General features: G+C 38.9%; 1 protein-coding gene across 3 annotated transcripts; it reads left to right on the forward strand.

Annotated features, from left to right (window-relative positions):
• The first annotated feature begins 42 nt into the window (after positions 1 to 42).
• Positions 43 to 19,786, forward strand: gan (gigaxonin). Of its 3 annotated transcripts, none has more exons than XM_026310575.2 (13): positions 43 to 423; positions 1,258 to 1,504; positions 1,633 to 1,747; positions 1,885 to 2,235; positions 3,264 to 3,332; positions 3,517 to 3,668; positions 7,291 to 7,412; positions 7,571 to 7,683; positions 10,231 to 10,380; positions 14,123 to 14,259; positions 15,371 to 15,505; positions 16,009 to 16,118; positions 16,218 to 16,390. In XM_026310575.2, exons 2-13 carry the CDS (start codon positions 1,320 to 1,322, stop codon positions 16,388 to 16,390), a joined length of 1,812 nt encoding a protein of 603 aa, XP_026166360.1. In that variant the 5' UTR covers positions 43 to 423; positions 1,258 to 1,319. The 3 variants fall into 3 exon arrangements, with proteins under 3 accessions (XP_026166360.1, XP_026166361.1, XP_026166362.1); XM_026310576.1 differs by having other exon boundaries at positions 399 to 515; XM_026310577.1 differs by lacking the exon at positions 43 to 423 and having other exon boundaries at positions 1,320 to 1,504; positions 16,218 to 19,786.
• The last annotated feature ends 556 nt before the right edge of the window (positions 19,787 to 20,342 follow it).

A 20,342-nucleotide genomic window follows, 5' to 3' on the forward strand; every position in this document is an offset into this window, starting at 1 on the left:
CAACTAAGATCTGCTACTTAAATAATGTGTGCACAGTTCTCTTGCTATACAGTTTCCCCCAAGAGTATTGGAGCATTGTTTATAGACCCTTTCCGCCTAGCCGATGCTGTGTTCAGGTACCAGTTAAATTCTGTTAATTCTGTGATGATAATAATAAGCGCGTTTCAAAGCAGCTGGTTTAATGATCCGTTGTGTTAGTTAATATGAGATCATGCTACTTATTTAAATATATCTATTTGTCTATATTTAGACAGGTAGCACATATGTGTGTTAGTAAGGGAAGTCGTCTAAACTGCGTTTCCTTTGGTCATGAATGCAACATATTCACGTTGAGATTCTAGCCTGAGGATGATTCGTGTGGTCTAACATGACGCCAACTATATAGACACTGTGCACATGAAAAGCGCATTTCCTAGTATTAAGGTAAGACATTTAAAAGAAAAAAACGCGACAGAAACACGACATAACTTTGAACCATTGTAATGATACAAGACAGGGTTCACGCCTATGTGCTGGTAGGTGTCTGTATTTGTCAGTGTCTTGACCAGTGAAATTACACTAAGGTTAGCGTTAGCTATTTCTTTCTGCTGAATTGCCAGTAACTTTGCTAGAGACATCATCTCGTCTTTGTCATAAGTGTCGTTTGTCGACATCTCGGCTTTTCTGCTGCTAACGTTACATTAGCGTTTACGCACCAAAGTTAGCAGCAGCGTCTCCAAACCTAATGTCACAAATCTGTCAATTTAAGAAGTTGTGGTTCAGTGCAGTTATATAAGTTGCTGGTTGCCTAGCGGATGGTTTGACATATGACTCTTCAGGTTTCTCCACAATATTCGGCATTCAGTAAGCTCTATAGGGTTGCAGTTACATTTTATAAGCACAGACTGAACCTGAGGAGTAATGTGGGTGGCGTTAGATCCCAAGCTTTCTGAGCTTCACCTCATCTTCCACACAAACAAGTCGTGTCTTATGGTGTTTAATTAATTTACCACATGCTGACCGTAACCAAGCTTAACGTTATCTGTCTAACGTTACTCCCGAATCCAGGGATCCCATACTGCCCATTCCTGCCCTGGAGGTAGAGGGCTAGCTAGCTAGGTGACTAACGTTAGCATAAGAACCGTTTGTTAAAGCCAGTTTTTGTGAAGTAGCTAGTAACTTAACGCTACGTGTTGTATTTGTGCATGTAGAATGGAATAATTGTGTCTTTTCATCTGTTTAAATTCATAACACGTGTTTTATTTTGATCCCAAATAGTGAACTGTAGTTTTAAAAAGAGAAGTGCACAGTACATAATTGGGGTTGTCACAAGCTGAGACATGCCTGACCCGGGATCGAGTGAAACTGGTTCGAAGGTTTCAGATCCGCAACATTCACAGAAACTCCTCAGGGTCCTTCGCACCTTCTGGCAAGAACACAGTTTCCACGATGCGTTGCTCGTGGTTGATGGAGAGGAGCTCCCTGTCCAGAAAAACATCCTGGCTGCATCTAGCCCTTACATCAGGTCAGGAAGGTTGGCAGCAGCCTTTTGTCCTGGTCTGTCAGCTCAGATGTGATCATACATTTGTTATCTTTGGCCGGTGTTTAAAATGTTAAGCAACCTGAGTGGTGTGTGTATTACTTTTCCTTTAGGACCAAGTTGAACTACAATCCTCCAAAGGAAGATGGATCTACATACAGAATTGAACTGCAGGGAGTGTCCATGGCTATCATGAAACAGATCCTGGACTACGTCTTCAGTGGTGAAGTGAGTGTGGAGGCTTTAACAGCAACACCACATTCTCAGGTTTTAGGTGTAGCAAGCACAGTCATTTGTATACTGTTCATCCTAACATGTTATTGCCTCACTGCTTACATGTGTATGTGTGTACCCTTCACACGCAGATCACTTTGAGTGAAGACACCATCCAGGACATGGTGCAGGCGTCTGACCTGCTTCTCATGACGGACCTCAAGTCCCTTTGCTGCCAGTTCTTAGAGAGATGCATCACAGCAGAGAACTGCATAGGCATCCGTCTCTTCTCGCTCCACTACTGCCTTTACCATGTCCACTATGCAGCCACCGAGTTCCTGCAGACACATTTTCGCGATGTAGCGCTCACAGAGGAGTTCAGAGAGTTGCCCCCAGACCGGCTCTGTGAGGTGCTAGCCATGGAGAAGCTGAATGTGGGCAATGAAAAGCACATTCTGGAGGCTGTGGTACGATGGTTTTCACATGACCCAGAGATTCGCAGGGTAGGTGACATTCACTTCAGCTTCAGTGGAGGTTATAAAAAATGTAGACAGGCAACTTTCATCTGAGCTAATTCCTCATTACAGTTGATTAGAACTGTATCAGTGTGACTGAGTATGGCAGGTTTAAGTGTGTTAGCCTAGTCAACTAGGGTTTTGTGGATTTATTTGATTTGTTGGTTTTCTGGTCTTTTTCTGTTGAGGAAACTAAAATATACAGTATGTTAATTCTTGGTAAATGACTGTGACATTGCAGTGTAAGTCAGAAATGTACTTTGACCTTACTAAACACTAAATTTTAGGAGGAATCTCTACATGTCTTCCTATAATACCATAAAAGGTGTATTGAACCAATTAGAAGCTGGAAGCGCAGGGATAGCTGGAAAATCATTTTCACGTGAATTCATTTTCACGTGAAAACTGTCAAGGCACATGGAAACTTTTTAGCCTAAGTGGAAATTTTAACATTTAGAAAACAGCACTCCTTGGTTTGTGTTATTGCAAAAACAGAAATTAATGAATTATAATTGTTTCACTCATAGTGTTAAAACTATTCTAATTCATATTTTTATAATGCTTCCAGTGCTGAACCCACAGAAAGTTATCACCAATTCCCTTCAGCTCTGCACCACATTTTTTAACTAATTGTAAATAGTTTTATTTTGTGAAACTTTAATATTGTAATTTAACTGAGAGTTTCCAGCAGCAGCAGACAGGTATTTTCAAATAAAACACTCTGAAAAGCCCAATCTACACTACCTGACCCACAAAATTCATCTGATAGACAATGTTAGCACCTAGCTGGAAGATGTGATGGAGCACTGTTGCAGCTGTAAAGGAAGGTAGTTGGTGGAGACTATAAAATGGAGCTCAAAAGAATGACTATTTGATTTGCATTCACTAAATGGAGCATTACATGTGTCTGCCGGATGTGTTTATAAAAATAATTTTATAGTCCTATGCCTATGTGTCTGAGTGGTCAAACAAGGTCGTGTTTGTTATGAGCCTTATTGTTTTACTTGCATTTACAGGTACACATGAAGGAAGTGATGTCTGTGGTATGGCTGCAGGGACTGGAACAAAGCTACCTGAGGGAGCAGGTAGAGAACCCGTAAAGTGCTTTCCATATTTAACTGGTTATTTTATATTTTTATCAGAGCAGCTGTGATATTGTAAATGTTCAGTCACGGTTTTAATCAAAGGTTCACACTCTGTGTGCTGTTTTAGAGGCTTTCAGCTAACTTAGCAGCTAAGCTTGGTATGTGTTACACGGTGTCCCATTAGGCCATGGGGGAGCCACTGATGAGGGAGGTGATTAGAGAGTACTGCCAACCGGTGCTGGGGGATGGTCAGCTACAGGGTGAGGCTCTCCTCGCCGCCTTCAAACCCAGAGGTTACTCTGAGTGTATTGTTATCGCTGGTGGAGAGGATCGCAAGTGAGTCTGCCATCTTTGTTTTTATCATTTATTCTATTTGCTCATATAAATTATTATTGCTATGGTAATCATCATCATCAACTTTTATTTAAAGACGCAAGCGTAATTTAAAAACAAAAGAAAGACGCATACAGCACACACAATAAAATCACCCAAAACAACAACTTTACCCTCACTTTAGAAGACAGTTATACCAGTTTCTGCACATAGGTCACTGTTGTCTTACAATATTAAAAGTTATATTTGTCACCTGCACAACAGTAACTCAATCGACAAATTCATTTGTATGTGAAGTTTCTCAAAACGGCCTGAAAGTGTTGATTCCTTCTTTGCAAAACTCTCGATTCTATAAAAGCCCATTATGTCTTTACTGAAAAGCTTTTCAGCTATAGAATCCACTCTCATGACTTGTTCATTTTTATATACATAACAATATTTATACTTGAGCCCTCTATAGCTGTACCTGAGTCTTCTATATCTCCTTAGTTTCTAAACTTAGCTCACTCCAGTTTAGCCTTACCAACACTATTGCCATAAAAATATTTTCTGGAAGACTTTTAACATGAAGAATCATAACAAATTGTATATGATCAGATGCGGGTGTCTCATACAAAATATACATTGACTGTAAAATAGCGTGAGCATCAGCAGTACTGTTACAGTGATCAAGTCATATTACATGCTGTTTACAGGTTAGAGTTGATTATATAATATAGGATTTTTATTTTCATAGAACTGTAGCGTATTACTTATTAGCATATCACATATTACTGTGGCATACTGCTTTGAATGCACAGACTGGAAGGTATTGCTGGGAGAAAAAGAGAACAGCATGGGCATTGACAGACAGGTTGACTGTTTCACAGATTACGTTAACTTCTGTAGAGACACTATTATACCTACAAAGTCTGTGTGCTGTTTCCCTAATAACAAACCCTGGATCAGTAGTGACATCAAGGCAATCCTTAACCAGAAAAAGGAGGCATTTAAAGATGGAGACAAAGAAAGGCTCAAACATGTCCAACATTAGCTGAAGAGGAGATGAAAGCAGGCTGAGGAGGACTACAAAAACAAAATGGAGAACAATCTACAGCACAATAACATCAAATGGGTGTGGAGGGGAATTAACACTAGCTCCAAAAAAGAACAGGTTTGACACTGCTGCAAATGCCCCAGCCTGTCCAGCCATACCTCCTAATTTTTCCTCAATGTCTCCTTCTTTGTCCTCTACCTGTGTACATCTCAACCACTGCAGCTATGCCCCATCCTTCACCTGGGCACTCTTCACCACCTGTCACAGTAACAGGGGTGAGGCTGCAGTTACAAAGACTGTCCCGTAGGAAGGCAGCTGGCTGAGATGGTGTATGTCCAAGGCTGCTTAACGACTGTGCTGTCCAATTATACAGAGGATCTTTAACCTGAATCTATAGTTGGGGAGGGTCCTGGCTCTGTGGAAAACATCTTGTATCGTTCCAGGATCTAAAATAAAGTGTTGAGCTGAACTAAATGACTACAGGCCGGTGGGTCTCACATCCCATATTATGAAGGTCCTGCAGAGGATGATTCTCTGTCTACTAAGATATCTAGGTGTGCACCTCGATAATATGTTAGACCGGTCACTGAATACAAATGGTCTATATAAAAGGGCGGAGACGACATTTCCTCCTAAGGTGGCTTAGGTGTTTAGACATCTACAGAAAGATGCAACACATGTTTTACCAAACTGGTAGCAAGTGTTCATTTTTTTATGCTGCAGTCTGCTGGGTAGGCAGCATAAAGCAGAAGGATTCAAGGCGGTTGGACAAGCGTGCAAAAAGCTTGTTCAGTAACGGGAATGAGGCTGGACTCATTGGAGGCTGTGGTGGAGAGATGCAGACAGAAAAATGTAGATGCCATCCTGGAATACACTGATCATCCCCTTCACAACATCCTGATACTCTAGAGAAGCAGCTGCAGTGGACGACTCACCTCACTGCACTGCAGGACTGAACGAGACATGAGATGCTACATCCCCACTGTCATCAGGCTCTACAACACCTTAGCCAATGGCAGATGACAACTAACTATTTCATGACTGACTTACTAATTAACTACAAGACTACTTGAATTCCCTTTTGGGGATGAATAAAGTTTGTCTTATCGTATGTTATCTTATCTTATCTAATCTTGTCTTATCTCATATGTTTTGCAAACCATGAACATTTATTTAATAAATCAACATTCATATCATCAACCATGTGAACACTTACACACATAGACAAAATTGTTGGTACCCTTCCATTACAGAAAGAAAAACTCAAAATGGTCACTGAAATAACTTGAAACTGACAAAAATAATAAATTAAAATTTTCTGAAAATGGACTTATTAAAATCAGACATTGCTTTTAAATTGTGATTCAATAAAAGCATTAAAAACAAACTAATGAAACTGGCATGGACAAAAATGATGGTAACTTAACATTTTGTTGCACAACCTTTTGAGGTAATCACTGCAATCAAGAGATTTCTGTAACTGTCAGTGAGACTTCTGCACCTGTTGACAAGTACTTTGACCCACTCCTCCTAAGCAAACTGCTCCAGCTGTCTCAGGTTTGAAGGGTGCCTTCTCCAGACTGTATGTTTCAGCTCTTCCACAGATGTTCAATAGGAATTAAATCAGGGCTCATAGAAGGCCTCTTCAGAATAGTCCAGTGGTTTTAGCTCTGTGTTTTGGACCATTAACCAGTTCGAGGACCTATGACCTGTGACTGAGACCAAGCTTTCCAGAGCATCAAGCTGCTCGGAAATGGTCTTATAGTCTTTACCTTTAACGTGTTTGTCTATAATGTTGTTTCTAATTTTCTGAGACAAGTCTCTCCTTAGTTTTCTGTGGTCCATGTTCAGTGTGGTATATACCATGATACCAAGCAGCACAGTGGCTACTTTTCACCCATTAAATAGGCAGATTGACTGATTACAAGTTTGAATTCACCTGTGATACTACTTACAGAACACACTTTAGTTTTACATAACCCTGTGGTCAAATTATTTTCAATCTTTTCTAGGGGTATCTTCATTTTTGTCCAGGCCACTTTCATTTGATTATTTTTTAATGATTTTGTTGAACTACAATTCAAAAGCAATGTCTGATTTTCATTAGTTAAATTTTAGTAAAATTTTATGTATTACTTTAGTCAGTTTCAAGTTATTTCGATGACTATTGTGGGTTTTTCTTTCTTTAATGGAAGAGTACCCACAATTTTGTCAAAATTGTGTACAAGATCATGAATAAGTGTAGCAAGACTGTTGAAGTATATGGTGCTGTGAAAAAGTAATTCATGAGCTCTGATGATGATCACTGAAAAAGAAAACAGCCATTAGTTTGTGTTTGCAGATGTTTTTGACATGAAAATACAGAAATTGAAGACATCAAGTTTATGTTTTTCAGTTTTGGTACAGCGTTATCAGAACTTACCTTACTTGTATTATGTCATGTCATTTCATGTCATGTTCAATTGTCTAAGACATCACAAGGTTAAGAACAAGGATAATTTCTAGTGAAACGTGGCCAAACAGGAAGATGCAGTTAAATTACAATCTTCTTGCTTCCTGTCTGGTCTGGGGGGGTTTCTACCTTTGCAGAAACAGGAAGCCAACTGCGGTGACGCGCTGCATGTGTCCACTCTACGACAATAACAGACGGGCTTGGATTGAGCTACAGCCAATGAGCATCGCACGCCTCAGCCACGGGGTGGTTGCTGCTGGTCAGTGTTGAGCATAGGCCAGGAAATTCTTGTAGCTCATGTCACAAATTACTTAAAGAATTTTATCCCATCAGGTGACACTTAAGAAATTTCCTTTTTAATAAAACAGTACAGCACACATGAAAGTCAGTAATAACATTGTGTTTCCTGTTTGTTAGAGGGCTTTCTTTTTGTGCTGGGAGGAACAGATGAACACAACACAGTCCTGGACAGTGGAGAGAAATATGACCCGGACTCCAACGCTTGGAGCCCCATACCTGCGATGTTGCAGGTATACTGACCTTTTTCTGTAACTGCACCTTAATGGACGCTTCAACAACAAGATTTTTTCTGCTGTTTACTGCTGGTAATGTATAGTAGTCTTTGCATTGCATATTTCTCTCTAATTTCTGATGCTGTTTTGCTGCATTGTTAATTTCTAATTGCACCATTAATTCCCAAGGTCAGGTCTTTCAGTCAAATAGGCATTGTGAAGGTTTGAAAACATTTTTTAAGTAGGTGAAACAGGTGTTTCTGCAGCTCTGCTCTTGGACTGTTTTCTTTATTTTATTGTAGCACTGCTGACCATTAGGTGTCAGCAGTGCTACAATACATATCACTTGTTAAGGAGCCCAAGCAAATTTGACACAAACTTCCTGCTTGTCACCTGCTCATATTTTTAGGAGATTAAAAGAGACATTAAGAGAAAAGTGATCAAATTCACATATCTTGACTGGATATTAATTGCTCTTCATAATTAATACATATAAGCAGACATGAGTATAATCATCATCCATCTGTCAGCTACAGTGGGTACGGAAAGTATTCAGACCCCTTTAAATTTTTCACTCTTTGTGTCATTGCAGCCATTTGCCAAAATCAAAGAAGTTCATTTTATTTCTCATTAATGTACACTCAGCACCCCATCTTGACAGAAAAAAACAGAAATGTAGAAATTTTTGCAAATTTATTAAAAAAGAAAAACTGAAATATCACATGGTCATAAGTATTCAGACCCTTTGCAGTGACACTCATATTTAACTCACATGCTGTCCATTTCTTCTGATCCTCCTTGAGATGGTTCTGCTCCTTCATTGGAGTCCAGCTGTGTTTAATTAAACTGATTGGACTTGATTAGGAAAGGCACACACCTGTCTATATAAGACCTTACAGCTCACAATGCATGTCAGAGCAAATGAGAATCATGAGGTCGAAGGAACTGCCCAAGGAGCTCAGAGACAGAATTGTGGCAAGGCACAGATCTGGCCAAGGTTACAAAATAATTTCTGCAGCACTCAAGGTTCCTAAGAGCACAGTGGCCTCCATAATCCTCAAATGGAAAAAGTTTGGGATGACCAGAACTCTTCCTAGACCTGGCCGTCCAGCCAAACTGAGCAATTGTGGGAGAAGAGCCTTGGTGAGAGAGGTAAAGAAGAACCCAAAGATCACTGTGGCTGAGCTCCAGAGATGCAGTAGGGAGATGGGAGAAAGTTCCACAAAGTCAACTATCACTGCAGCCCTCCACCAGTCGGGGCTTTATGGCAGAGTGGCCCGACGGAAGCCTCTCCTCAGTGCAAGACACATGAAAGCCCGCATAGAGTTTGCCAAAAAACACATGAAGGACTCCCATACTATGAGAAATAAGATTCTCTGGTCTGATGAGACCAAGATTGAACTTTTTGGCGTTAATTCTAAGCGGTATGTGTGGAGAAAACCAGGCACTGCTCATCACCTGCCCAATACAATCCCTACAGTGAAACATGGTGGTGGGAGCATCATGTTGTGGGCGTGTTTTTCAGCTGCAGGGACAGGACGACTGGTTGCAATTGAAGGAAAGATGAATGCGGCCAAGTCCAGAAATATCCTAGAAGAAAACCTCTTCCAGAGTGCTCAGGACCTCAGACTGGGCCGAAGGTTCACCTTTCAACAGGACAATGACCCTAAGCACACAGCTAAAACAACAAAGGAGTGGCTTCGGAACAACTCTGTGACCGTTCTCGACTGGCCCAGCCAGAGCCCTGACCTAAACCCAATTGAGCATCTCTGGAGAGACCTGAAAATGGCTGTCCACCAACGTTCACCATCCAACCTGACAGAACTGGAGAGGATCTGCAAGGAAGAATGGCAGAGGATCCCCAAATCCAGGTGTGAAAAGCTTGTTGCATCATTCCCAAGACGACTCATGGCTGTACTAGCTCAAAAGGGTGCTTCTAGTCAATACTGAGCACAGGGTCTGAATACTTATGACCATGTGATATTTCAGTTTTTCTTTTTTAATAAATTTGCAAAAATTTCTACATTTCTGTTTTTTTCTGTCAAGATGGGGTGCTGAGTGTACATTAATGAGAAATAAAATGAACTTTTTTGATTTTGGCAAATGGCTGCAATGACACAAAGAGTGAAAAATTTAAAGGGGTCTGAATACTTTCCGTACCCACTGTATATCTGCTTGTTCTTGTAGAGAATTCTGCCGCATAGAAACAGACAAACAGTCACAATTCACATTCATATCTTTAGTCACCAGTTGAGCTAAGTCTTAAGTCTTTGGACTGTGGGAGGAAACTGAAGCACCTGGGCGAAACATACATGAGCTCAGGGCAAACATGATACAGCACAGAAATGCCTTAGCACTCCTTCATGCTATGAGGCTACGTTTCTTACCACTGCACTACTGTTCTGTCCATATAATGTAAAGTTTCACTGTTTTGATTGCTAAGCATATCAGAATGATATAACGTAAAATCAATTATCTAAAATGCAACTTAGAAACCCTGTAATAGAAGGAGAAATAAAAACTCAGATTGCTTTGGTTTGTTTCTCATATCACTGATGTGCGTAGGCTCGTCAGAACTTTGGTGTGGTGGAGCTGGACGGTCTGATCTATGTTCTTGGAGGAGAGAATGGAGTAATGGAGCTGACCTCTGTTGAAGTGTTTGACCCTCACTTCAGTACCTGGAAAATGCAGACTAGTATGACCATGGTCCGCAAGGTAACTGCACACATGCCTGTCATATTCACAGGAAAGTAGAATATGTAACACAGTGGATGATTGGATGTGATGTCACAATGTCACAGAAAATCTTCGTTTGAAAGATCCAGTATTGATTCATAAAATCCATGGATCAATTTTTAAATATATGCGATTTCCGCTGTCTAATCACGTAACACTCGGGAAACCGTGCAACGCTCACGAGACCGGACGATGAGATTAGTTTGCGTGCGAGGGAAAACCACAACATAACAGTAGCTACAACAGTGGGAGCATCATCAGCTCTGAAGGCAGATGTGTGGCAGCATTTTGAATTCAAAGAAAAAGATGACAAAGAAGAGCTGGACAAAGCTGTGCCCCCCTTGAGATAAAATATTGTGGTAATACCACAAATCTCCAAAACCATTTGAACAGACATCATTTCAATTCATGAAGTCGGTAACGATACCCAGCCCTTCACAGTACTGTAGAAAACTTTTTCCCTAATATTTTGTTGAATTTAATGATGTAAATTAATTTTATTTATTCTTGGTAGTGAGTATTTATACTTGCAGTAGCTTTGTCTTGTCCTATATCATTTTGTGATGACTGAAGACGAAGTGTTTCCATATAACTGATATAACATCTTTTTGTGTACCAGCTTAGTCACATTTTCCAAACCCTCCAGTTGAATGTTGAATCACAATGTAGACTATGCATAGAGAAGGATTACATCTTGTTCTACCTTCTAACATAAGTAATCGCAAAGTATGTTTTTAAGTCCATCAGTGGTGCAGTGTTATCTGTTGTCGCATGTCTGAAAAAGACTTTGTCGTGATCCACTTCCCAGTGCTAATCTATACATAAGCTCCTGTTTTGTATTGAAGTCAAAACTACTAACAGATATGTAATAACTGGTATTTGCCATAAAGCCACTGTAGTTACTGTAGATGGTATTATACTATACTCTTACACATTTACATCCTTGTGTATTCAGGTTGTCCCAGATTGCCACATCGACTATAAACATAGTGCACACGGGGTATGTCTACCCTATGATCAGATGATATGTGTGATTTTATTTTAGCCTGTACATGCTGAGTCCCTGTACACAATGTAATTTAACAGACATATTCTGTCGTGCCAGATAAACTTTGTCAATGAAAATAACAATCCCAATAACACTGGAGGGCTCTGATGGAGGGAGCTAAGGGATATAATGATGTTTTTAGGTCTAGTAGTATCTCTAATTTAAATTTTACTGCAGTTTCTGGTTCTCATTCATGATGTATAGCACTTTAAGATTTTTTAAATGTAAAATGTCCTACAAATAAAATGTATTATTATTATTATTATGGTAACTATATTTTCTGCATAAAATATGCATATTAAGGAACAAACAGCACAGCCTTGCTGTCCACTCTAACTGTGCTGAAAACATTGCCAAATACAGTTTCTACTAGTAAGAATGTTATCATGGATATCTTTTAATTACCATTTGACAAAATATAAAACTGACTTGTATAATTGCCATTATGTATATCTAAAATGTAATTATATAAAGTAGTGTAGTAGCAGTTCCTTTACATGATAAAACTGTTTGCCATAGACGACTCTCACTACCTTACATGACAGTAGCATGAATTCATCTGGAGCTCCCAAACAGCAAGTATGTCTCTATCTCATTTTTCCCTCCACACAGAATTGGGCTGATATGAAGTTAATGTGAGCTTTTTACCAGCTTTATGTTAATGTTATTGGATTTGGCAGCAGTCTGCTGGAGCAAGTCCACAGCAGCAGCCACATGAGCAGCAGGACTGATGAGTACAAACCCTGAGCATTAACTCTGGTGTTGAGGCTGCCACATATTTTGTGTTAGCACATTTAGCCACCTACCTATAACCTAGTGTTAAGACAAATGCTAACTTCAGCGTTAACCTTATTGAGCTAGATTAGTTAACTAAAAGCTAATTTCAGATCAGCTCAGTTCTGGGTCCAAAAAAAAAAAAAAGAAACTGGGGACAGACAGACTTGTGGTTTGGAAGCTCCACCTGAGCTCATGGAAGCCATTTACTGGAGGTCTATTGTACTTTTTTCCAGGATGAATACTTTTTTAAATGCCAAAGTTTTTTGTTTTTTTTTCCTCCCAGTAGAAATGCTTCAGTGCCAATGTTTTATTTTTCAGTTTCGACTGAAGTGTTATTTTCAGTGCAGAGTTTAACTGTCACTATGTTGGGCTCCATAATGCTCAAGTTCTCCAGAGGTTGAACTCTTTGCATTGGGTTAGTCCTGTCACAATAATTACATTATCAACTTATCATATTGTGTAAATGTGTACCTTTGCAAGATACCAACAATTAATAGTTGGCTAATACATGTTTTAAAAGGCGACTTTTCACAGCAACTGCAGAAATTCAGCTAGAGAATTAGAAACAATAAATACAAATGGACATTGTTTATAAGCTGGATTCCACTGCTCCATTGTAGTAACATTTTGCCTTTGAGAGGCTGAGAGAGGAGAGCCCATTGATGTGACTAAGCCAGTAAGTCAACTCAAAAAGTGGCAATACAAATAACCAAACAGTTAATCTAAAACAAAACCAACCATCCTGTTTCCTGAGCTGGGATCAAAAACCACAGCTGGACATTCCCAACGGTTGATAGTTACAGGTGCTGATATAAACATGACAGCATGAGAGGTGGATGTTCACAAATAGTATATATCGCTATATCACCAAAGAGATGCAGCCATTGTCTGATCCTATTGTATTTGTTTTATTCATTTTGGATGTTTCTTCTTCTTTTCCTTTGGGCTGCTCCCTTCAGGGGTCGCCATAGCAAATCATCCGCCTCCATTCAACCCTATCCTCTGTATCCTCCTCACCCACACCAACTATCTTCATTTTGGATGTTTAATTTTATGAAATTCCAATATCGGACTGTTTACCAATTTAAAAGTTTAGTGTTCTTTGAAAGGGTATACTTGTGTTATGATGCTATTATATTATCATTATATCATTGGCATAAAATAGCCTTAAAATGTCAATAATATTCTCTATCACAGTTACTTTTGGGCCAATATATTTTCAATTAAAAGTAGATATCCTGACAGGTCTACATTAGGCACACTTTAAGTTCAGTTTTTTTTTTTTTTTGTCATGGTTTTTAATATTTAATCAGGTTTATAATTAACTGAGTAATGTTCAGTAAAATAGTATTCAAATGACTTGTTTTCATTAACCAACAGTACAAAACTCAAATACAGTGAATTCAAAATGACACAAAAGATGGCAAATCCACACAATAGTCAAACTATTCATGGTTCAGGGGTTGTGGCTGTTTAGGATTTAAAACAGTTCATCGTATAACGGCAACTAGTTGATCCAGCTGTAGGTCATCTTTGGATTATTGTTGCGTGTCATTCATCCTCTTCGTCTCTCTTCTCTCATTTTCTGTGCCAAGGAAAGTAAAGAAAAAAACAGGGTGAAACCTTTTTGTTGATGAGTAACATTGCAAAACAAAACCACTTCTTTCAACCATAATGGAAAGGTACCTACAGGACCAGAAAAACAGCTGAAAATCTTGAAAAACAGGATAGTGTAACCCTAGCCCTAACTGAAATGACCACGCAGAACGGCCTGGGGACGTCACAGCATGTAGACAAAACCTAGACCAACTGATTGATTTTCCCTCAGTGAACGCTTTCCTGTCTAATCTTAACCCCTGCTGTGACTTGTACAAATGTGTCTATCTTCTACACTAGATTGGCTGCTATGCTGTCATGAATAAGAAAATCTATGCCATGGGTGGGGGCTCCTATGGGAAGCTGTTTGACTCCGTTGAATGCTTTGATCCCAAAACCCAGCAGTGGACTGGCCTATGTCCTCTGAAAGAGAGAAGGTAAACAGCCTCTGATTGTGTTAGCTGGTCTGGGCAAAACAAAAGAAAGAGGATCTTTGATTTGATCAGCTACAATACAAGCAGATAAAAGTCACTCTTTTGTTTTTTGCTTAGTTTTGTTTTTTCTCATGGTGTTATCTTCTTGCTTCCTTTTCCTGTGCATTGAAGATATTTTGACACCTTTACTATATAATGCAAACATTTAACTTCAGCCAGTGATGGTGAATTCTGCAACTTGTTTGACTAACACAGGAAATAAAACACGGCATCACGGTTATAGTTGCGCTCTCTATTTCACCTTCAGTTTGACTTTTCTCATCAGTATCACCACATTCATGCTGTTCCATCACAATGTTGCTCAGGATGATGAAGTAGCTATAACTGAGGCCACTGAGTCACAGCATGCATATTTGTTGCACATAAAATGTGGAGAAATATTCAGTCTTTCAGTTTCTACATCTCTTAATGGGTAGTACCATTTACACTATGGAATAGGGATCCTAGAGACACAAGGAAAAGTGGTTGAAATCAAGCTAATGTCAAGGAGATGTGTGATTTTTATACCTTTTTTTTGTTGGCTCCACTTTCAACCCCCCAAAACTTTGTCACTTCTAGGGAATTCACCATGAAATATACAGCAGAGTTTTACCTCTGTTTGTTAATAATTGTTCTTGGTTTGGAAATTATTAATGGAGCTTTTATCTGGTTGGCTCTGTCATATTGACTTGTTTTTTTCAATTAGCTATTTTACTATATCATGTCACTGCTTGGTCTCTCGTCATGGTTAGTAGCCTGTCACAGACCCAATGTGACATATTGTCTTAAAGTCAGAGATTTATAGGTTATTGTGGGTAATGTTGCAAAAGGATTATTTTGATTCATCAGGAACTAGGTTTGCTGGGTTAGCTAAGAGCAGTTATTTTTATTTTATGTTATTTTATCAACTGATTTTCTGGAAAATTTACCACACCATTCTAGATATTGCACAGATATTTTTATTCTTATACTTAAGTTTGTTTTATCCTGTTACCTGTTAATGTGGCAATAACATGTCAGAAGAGAAGATTTGATCCCATAGTGCTTTTAAATTCCCTGTTATTTTCCTGATTAGGTTTGGCTCTGTGGCGTGTGGGGTTGGCCAGGAGCTTTATGTGTTCGGTGGAGTTAGAAGCCAAGAGAATGAGAACCCTGAGCAAAGACACATGATGACCTGCAAGTCTGAGTTCTACCATGATGAGATGAGGAGGTCAGTATGGAATAACTGGAATTTCTTTTGTTATTACTGTTGCTGTCATTACTTTTAACATTGAGCCACAGACCTTATTCTTGACCTTCGAGATAACAGTTGACAAAACAGTCTCACCACAAAGTCAATTTAGTAGCTGTGACCATATTTTGTCATTTTCACTAGCAGATGATGAGTCATTCCTCCATGGACAGAAAATTGCTTTTCAGATAAAATGGCTAAAACTACAGTGACAAGTATTTATATTCAAAATTTCATTTGGTTCATACACAAGCACATGCAAATAAAGAGGACTGAAGTGTTTGTATAGAGAATGTGTACATTGTTGTCAGAATGGTGGCAAAATGCTCCTGTCCATATCTGTCCTACATATTTTATTTGAAAATCTTATAATCAACATGAGTGTTGATTGATTTTTTTTTTTTTTTTTGTTTGTTTGTTTGTTTGTTTGTTTGTTTTTTGTAATAGTTTTTGATATTGTGTCTGTGGTACAATATGTGCAGGTGGATGTGCCTGGATGACCAGAACCTATGTATACAGACCAGCTCATCCTTCGTCTATGGTGCTGTACCCATCGGAGCCAGCATCTATGTAGTGGGAGACCTGGACACAGGCCAGTAAAAGAAAATCATTCTAAACAAAACAAGTTCTGATAGGGCTACAAGAAATTCACTGTTTTACTGTGTAAAGTTGGTGTTTTCTGTGCATACAGGTACAAGCTTTGACTACATCCGGGAGTTTCGCCGCAGCACTGGGACATGGCATCGCACTAAGCCTATGTTACCCACTGACCTGTCCAAAACAGCCTGCGCTGCCCTGCGCATCGCCAACTGCCGACTGTTCCGCCTTCAGCTGAGCCAGGGCATGTTCCGAATCAGACTCTGACTTCATGAAGACAGTGACCCTGTGTCAGCTCCATGCACCTCCACTTTTGCACACTGGTACTCTGTACCTGCTGTAGGTCTGGGTTTAGGGGATTTATAAGCACTAAAGTACTTTTGCTTCATGTTTATGATTATGACTGTCCATTCAGGGGCTTGTACTCAAGACCCTTTTGCTGTATGACTTAACAGAACAAAAGTTAATCACAACACGTTTTTAACATTAGGGTTTTTATGGCAATTTTATTAACCATAATATTTTTTTTTTTTTTTACGTGGGGCTTGGTCATTTTTTTTTGCTTTTTATTTTACTAGACATTCCTCATTTGCAATGGTTACTAGTGATTTGTTAAATGGTGAGGGATTTAAACAGTAAACAGTATTTGAATTTGAATCTATCATATGATGCACATCTTAGAGAAAAGGTTTTACTGGTAGTGCTGTGGTAGTTTGCTTTTTTGGATCTAATATATTGTTTGGTGGTGTATTGTTAATGTTTCTGACAAAGGAATTGACATTTGCAGCATCTGCTGTGGAGGTGAAGGGTAGAGTTTTTTTTCACTTACATCTCAAGTGACCACTATCACCATCAGTAAGCAAGGGGGTGCTTTGCAGCATAGATAGAAACCCTTTCTCTAATGCTACAAGCATAAGTATCGACCATTGCATTCCAGCATAGACCAGAATGCAATGCAACCACAAGCATTTTTAGTACCAGCCACGACACACTGGCAGTTAAGTTGAGTTCCTATGAGTTCAATGGCTTTATGAGATGACATATAATCAGTTAACGCAGTTAGACTGTACAGAATCAATTTTGGGCCACCAGACTCTGCCATGAATGCCTGAAGACTTCTTAATGCTACAGCGTAAATATGTAATGTGATATAGTGTTGTAATCGGCAACAGTTTGTCAAATTGCTGCTTTTTGAAATGCAGCAAACCAAAAAACAATTGCTGTGTTCATAGCATGAACACTGTTTTTGTTGTTACAACTTTTCAGCTTTGTTTAAGAAGTGACGCTGACAAAATTCCATCTGCCAGTGTATTTGGCACTACTACTGGATGTTGTATTCTCATTGGTTGCTTTGTAGACTTTGACCATACCAGAGGTTACCCTGTGAAAATTTCCATATTTTAATAGAGTTTTGAGACCGTCTTCCCCAAACCACATCAGCTGAATCAGTTTCAGCAAATATGACTACGAAAAGTGACATCTGTTGACGATCAAATGACAAAGGCCTTTAGCGTCCATCAGTGGAGTGTTGGTGCAGACTTGTTGTTGGAAGCAATGGAGGAAGTAATGTAGGGTTTTTATAGAGCCATAAATTCTGCAAAGGGAGGAGGAGGTCTGTGTGGAAGAATGAGTCAGCAAAAAAGACTTTAACATGGGAGACTGTTACTGTTTCCTACCAACACTCAACATTAGTTTCCTTTAACCACTGCCAGGATCATGTCCTAACATTAACCAAGGAGTTATTTTAACCTTGACAGTGATGGTCATGATTGCAATTTCGTAATCCAAACCAATCAGATTAGAAAACAATTTTGAGAGTGGTCAGAAAACACCTGTATGTTCTTCACATACATAATAGCTGGTTGGCCTAAACTCTGAATTTTTTCCACTACGTTTATAACAGTTGGTACCTACACTGCCCCGCTTGTTCTTTCAGCCTACAGAATATAAACCTGAACTATGCAGCCAATGAATCATGACATTGTAAAAAAAAAAAAAAAAAAAAAAAAAATCACAAAATCAAGTAGTAGTTAAGAAAAGCTGAGGATTATTAGGTACATGAGAAAGTAAATCACAAAATAGTCCTAGAATACTTTTCACAGACTGAACATATGCATAACATGAAAGGTGATTTGAGGGTGGATTTTTCATTTAAAGCTTTGAGACATTTAATAAAATACAGTAAAAACATTCACCCAGTGGCTTTTAAGTAACAGCATCTTCTTTGCTGTTAACACACCTGGACAGATGACTTCCACATTTTCACTTTAGTGTGCCAACTGAATATTTGCACATTGTTTTACTTGGTTGTCAGTTTTAATCATTGTCTGTGCTCAGCCTGTTCAGAAATAGACATTATGGTGAGTGACAGTGTTGAGTTGCTGGATGTATTCGTTGACTGCGTGACCTCCGACCTGGCTTTCCAGTCAGTACACTTTTGGTATCCCTTGACCCAATTTGTTCTGTGAGTTACAGCTGCTGCTGTCTGTCCTCAGCTCAGAGGTAGCAGACACACACACGCTCATTGGAGTGTTGATACAGACACACTTCTCATAACAGAAAGGCAGCACACCTCTATTACCAACACAGGGTTGAAACAGAGATCTGACCTTTAAAGACTAAAACAAGGTACGTCTAAGCTGTAAAAGTCTGTGTTCTTGCTAAGGAAAAGTAATGGGACAAACATGCAACACAAAAACATGGGATAGTTGTGTAAACCAGTACAGCCGAAACTAAGAACACTTAAGTTATTGTCAGCATACATAACTTCTGTAATAACTAAGCAAACACTTTTTTAAAAAATCATTTAAACACACAAACTCAACAACAAAGTTCAAAACACAGGGTTGTTTACTCCCCAACTTGCACTAGTTGAATTTTTATTCATAAAAGAAAAGATGATTTCTGTTTTTATTGTTTTCACACACTACCATACAGAGGCTAAAACCAACAATGAATTTGGTGTACTCATTTGTATTTTCTCATTTGTTTCAAGTAATGGTAAATGTATAGCACAGCAGAGTCAATTCAGTGTTGCTCTGAAGCTAAAGAAATGCAGTCTGCTCCATGTACAACTGAGAAAATATTCCTTTCTTTAGGCCCTAATATTTCCCTAGTTATTGTTGAATCTCAGCTACAAACAGAGCACAACTGGTGCCGCTGGTTGTAGGTTTAATAATACAAACACTACCATTAGGAAACAAATTCATTTTTTCTGTTGTATAATGGTATCTTTCTGTATATTACGTAGAATAAATGAAAAGGTTGATATTGATCAAACCCCACATAGATTTCCTGGAGCTCATGAACACTGAAAAGGAGCCTGACTGTGAATGTTGCTTCCTTATTTTTTGCACACTTGACATTCTCTGGTGTCTTGTCATTTACAATAAGTAGTACAGTAGGTTTCTGAGCTGCTCTGCACTTTTCCTAACATTGACACCTTCTGACTATTGTGATACACTGGAACACACTATGCGGTAAATAATAGAAGACTGAAAGTAGTCTACTTTTAACCAAAGTTACATTGTGAAAGATAGGGAGTGAAACAGTTATTTCAGCTTGTACTTGTGTAACTGATGCATGAGGAAGTTTTGCAAGACGTGGCCATTGGTGTGTTTCATTTACGTCAAACAAATTAAAATACCAAAGTGGTCAACTTTACACCCTACAACTTGGTTTTATTTTGTTTGAATTTCTTGATATTTATTATGATTGCTGAAAGATGAAAAAGACATCCTAATTATAATCATTCTCCTGCCCATTTCATGCTCAATGATGTACAATGAAACAAATCTTGAATGTTGAATAATCCTGTGGCTAATGTTCGGTGTTAGTGATAAATCCACTGCGGTATTGTTACCACATCGAAAGCAAAAGGTCAAACTGGTTGCATTTCAGTTACAGTTACAGCTTCATTTTCTGGGGTAGATATTAAATATAAAAACAACAGATTATTTTTTAAAAGCAGATGTATGTTTGGTAATTAGCCTATAAAAGGGGTGAGCCAAATTCCTGTGAATGCCTGTCCTTATTATGCAATACAATGCAACATCAGCACATATTACATCCTGCTGATCATACAGTTGAATTCACCTCCCTGAAAACAGTTTAAACACAAACTAAATATAATCACCTCCATAAAGGAGGATTTTTTGCAGGACTATTGTATTAGACTCAGATACAGTTTTAGCCAGGTGTACCTAATAAACTGACAATT

The sequence above is a fragment of the Mastacembelus armatus genome, chromosome 6 (assembly GCF_900324485.2).
Source record: "Mastacembelus armatus chromosome 6, fMasArm1.2, whole genome shotgun sequence".
Lineage (NCBI taxonomy): Eukaryota > Metazoa > Chordata > Actinopteri > Synbranchiformes > Mastacembelidae > Mastacembelus > Mastacembelus armatus.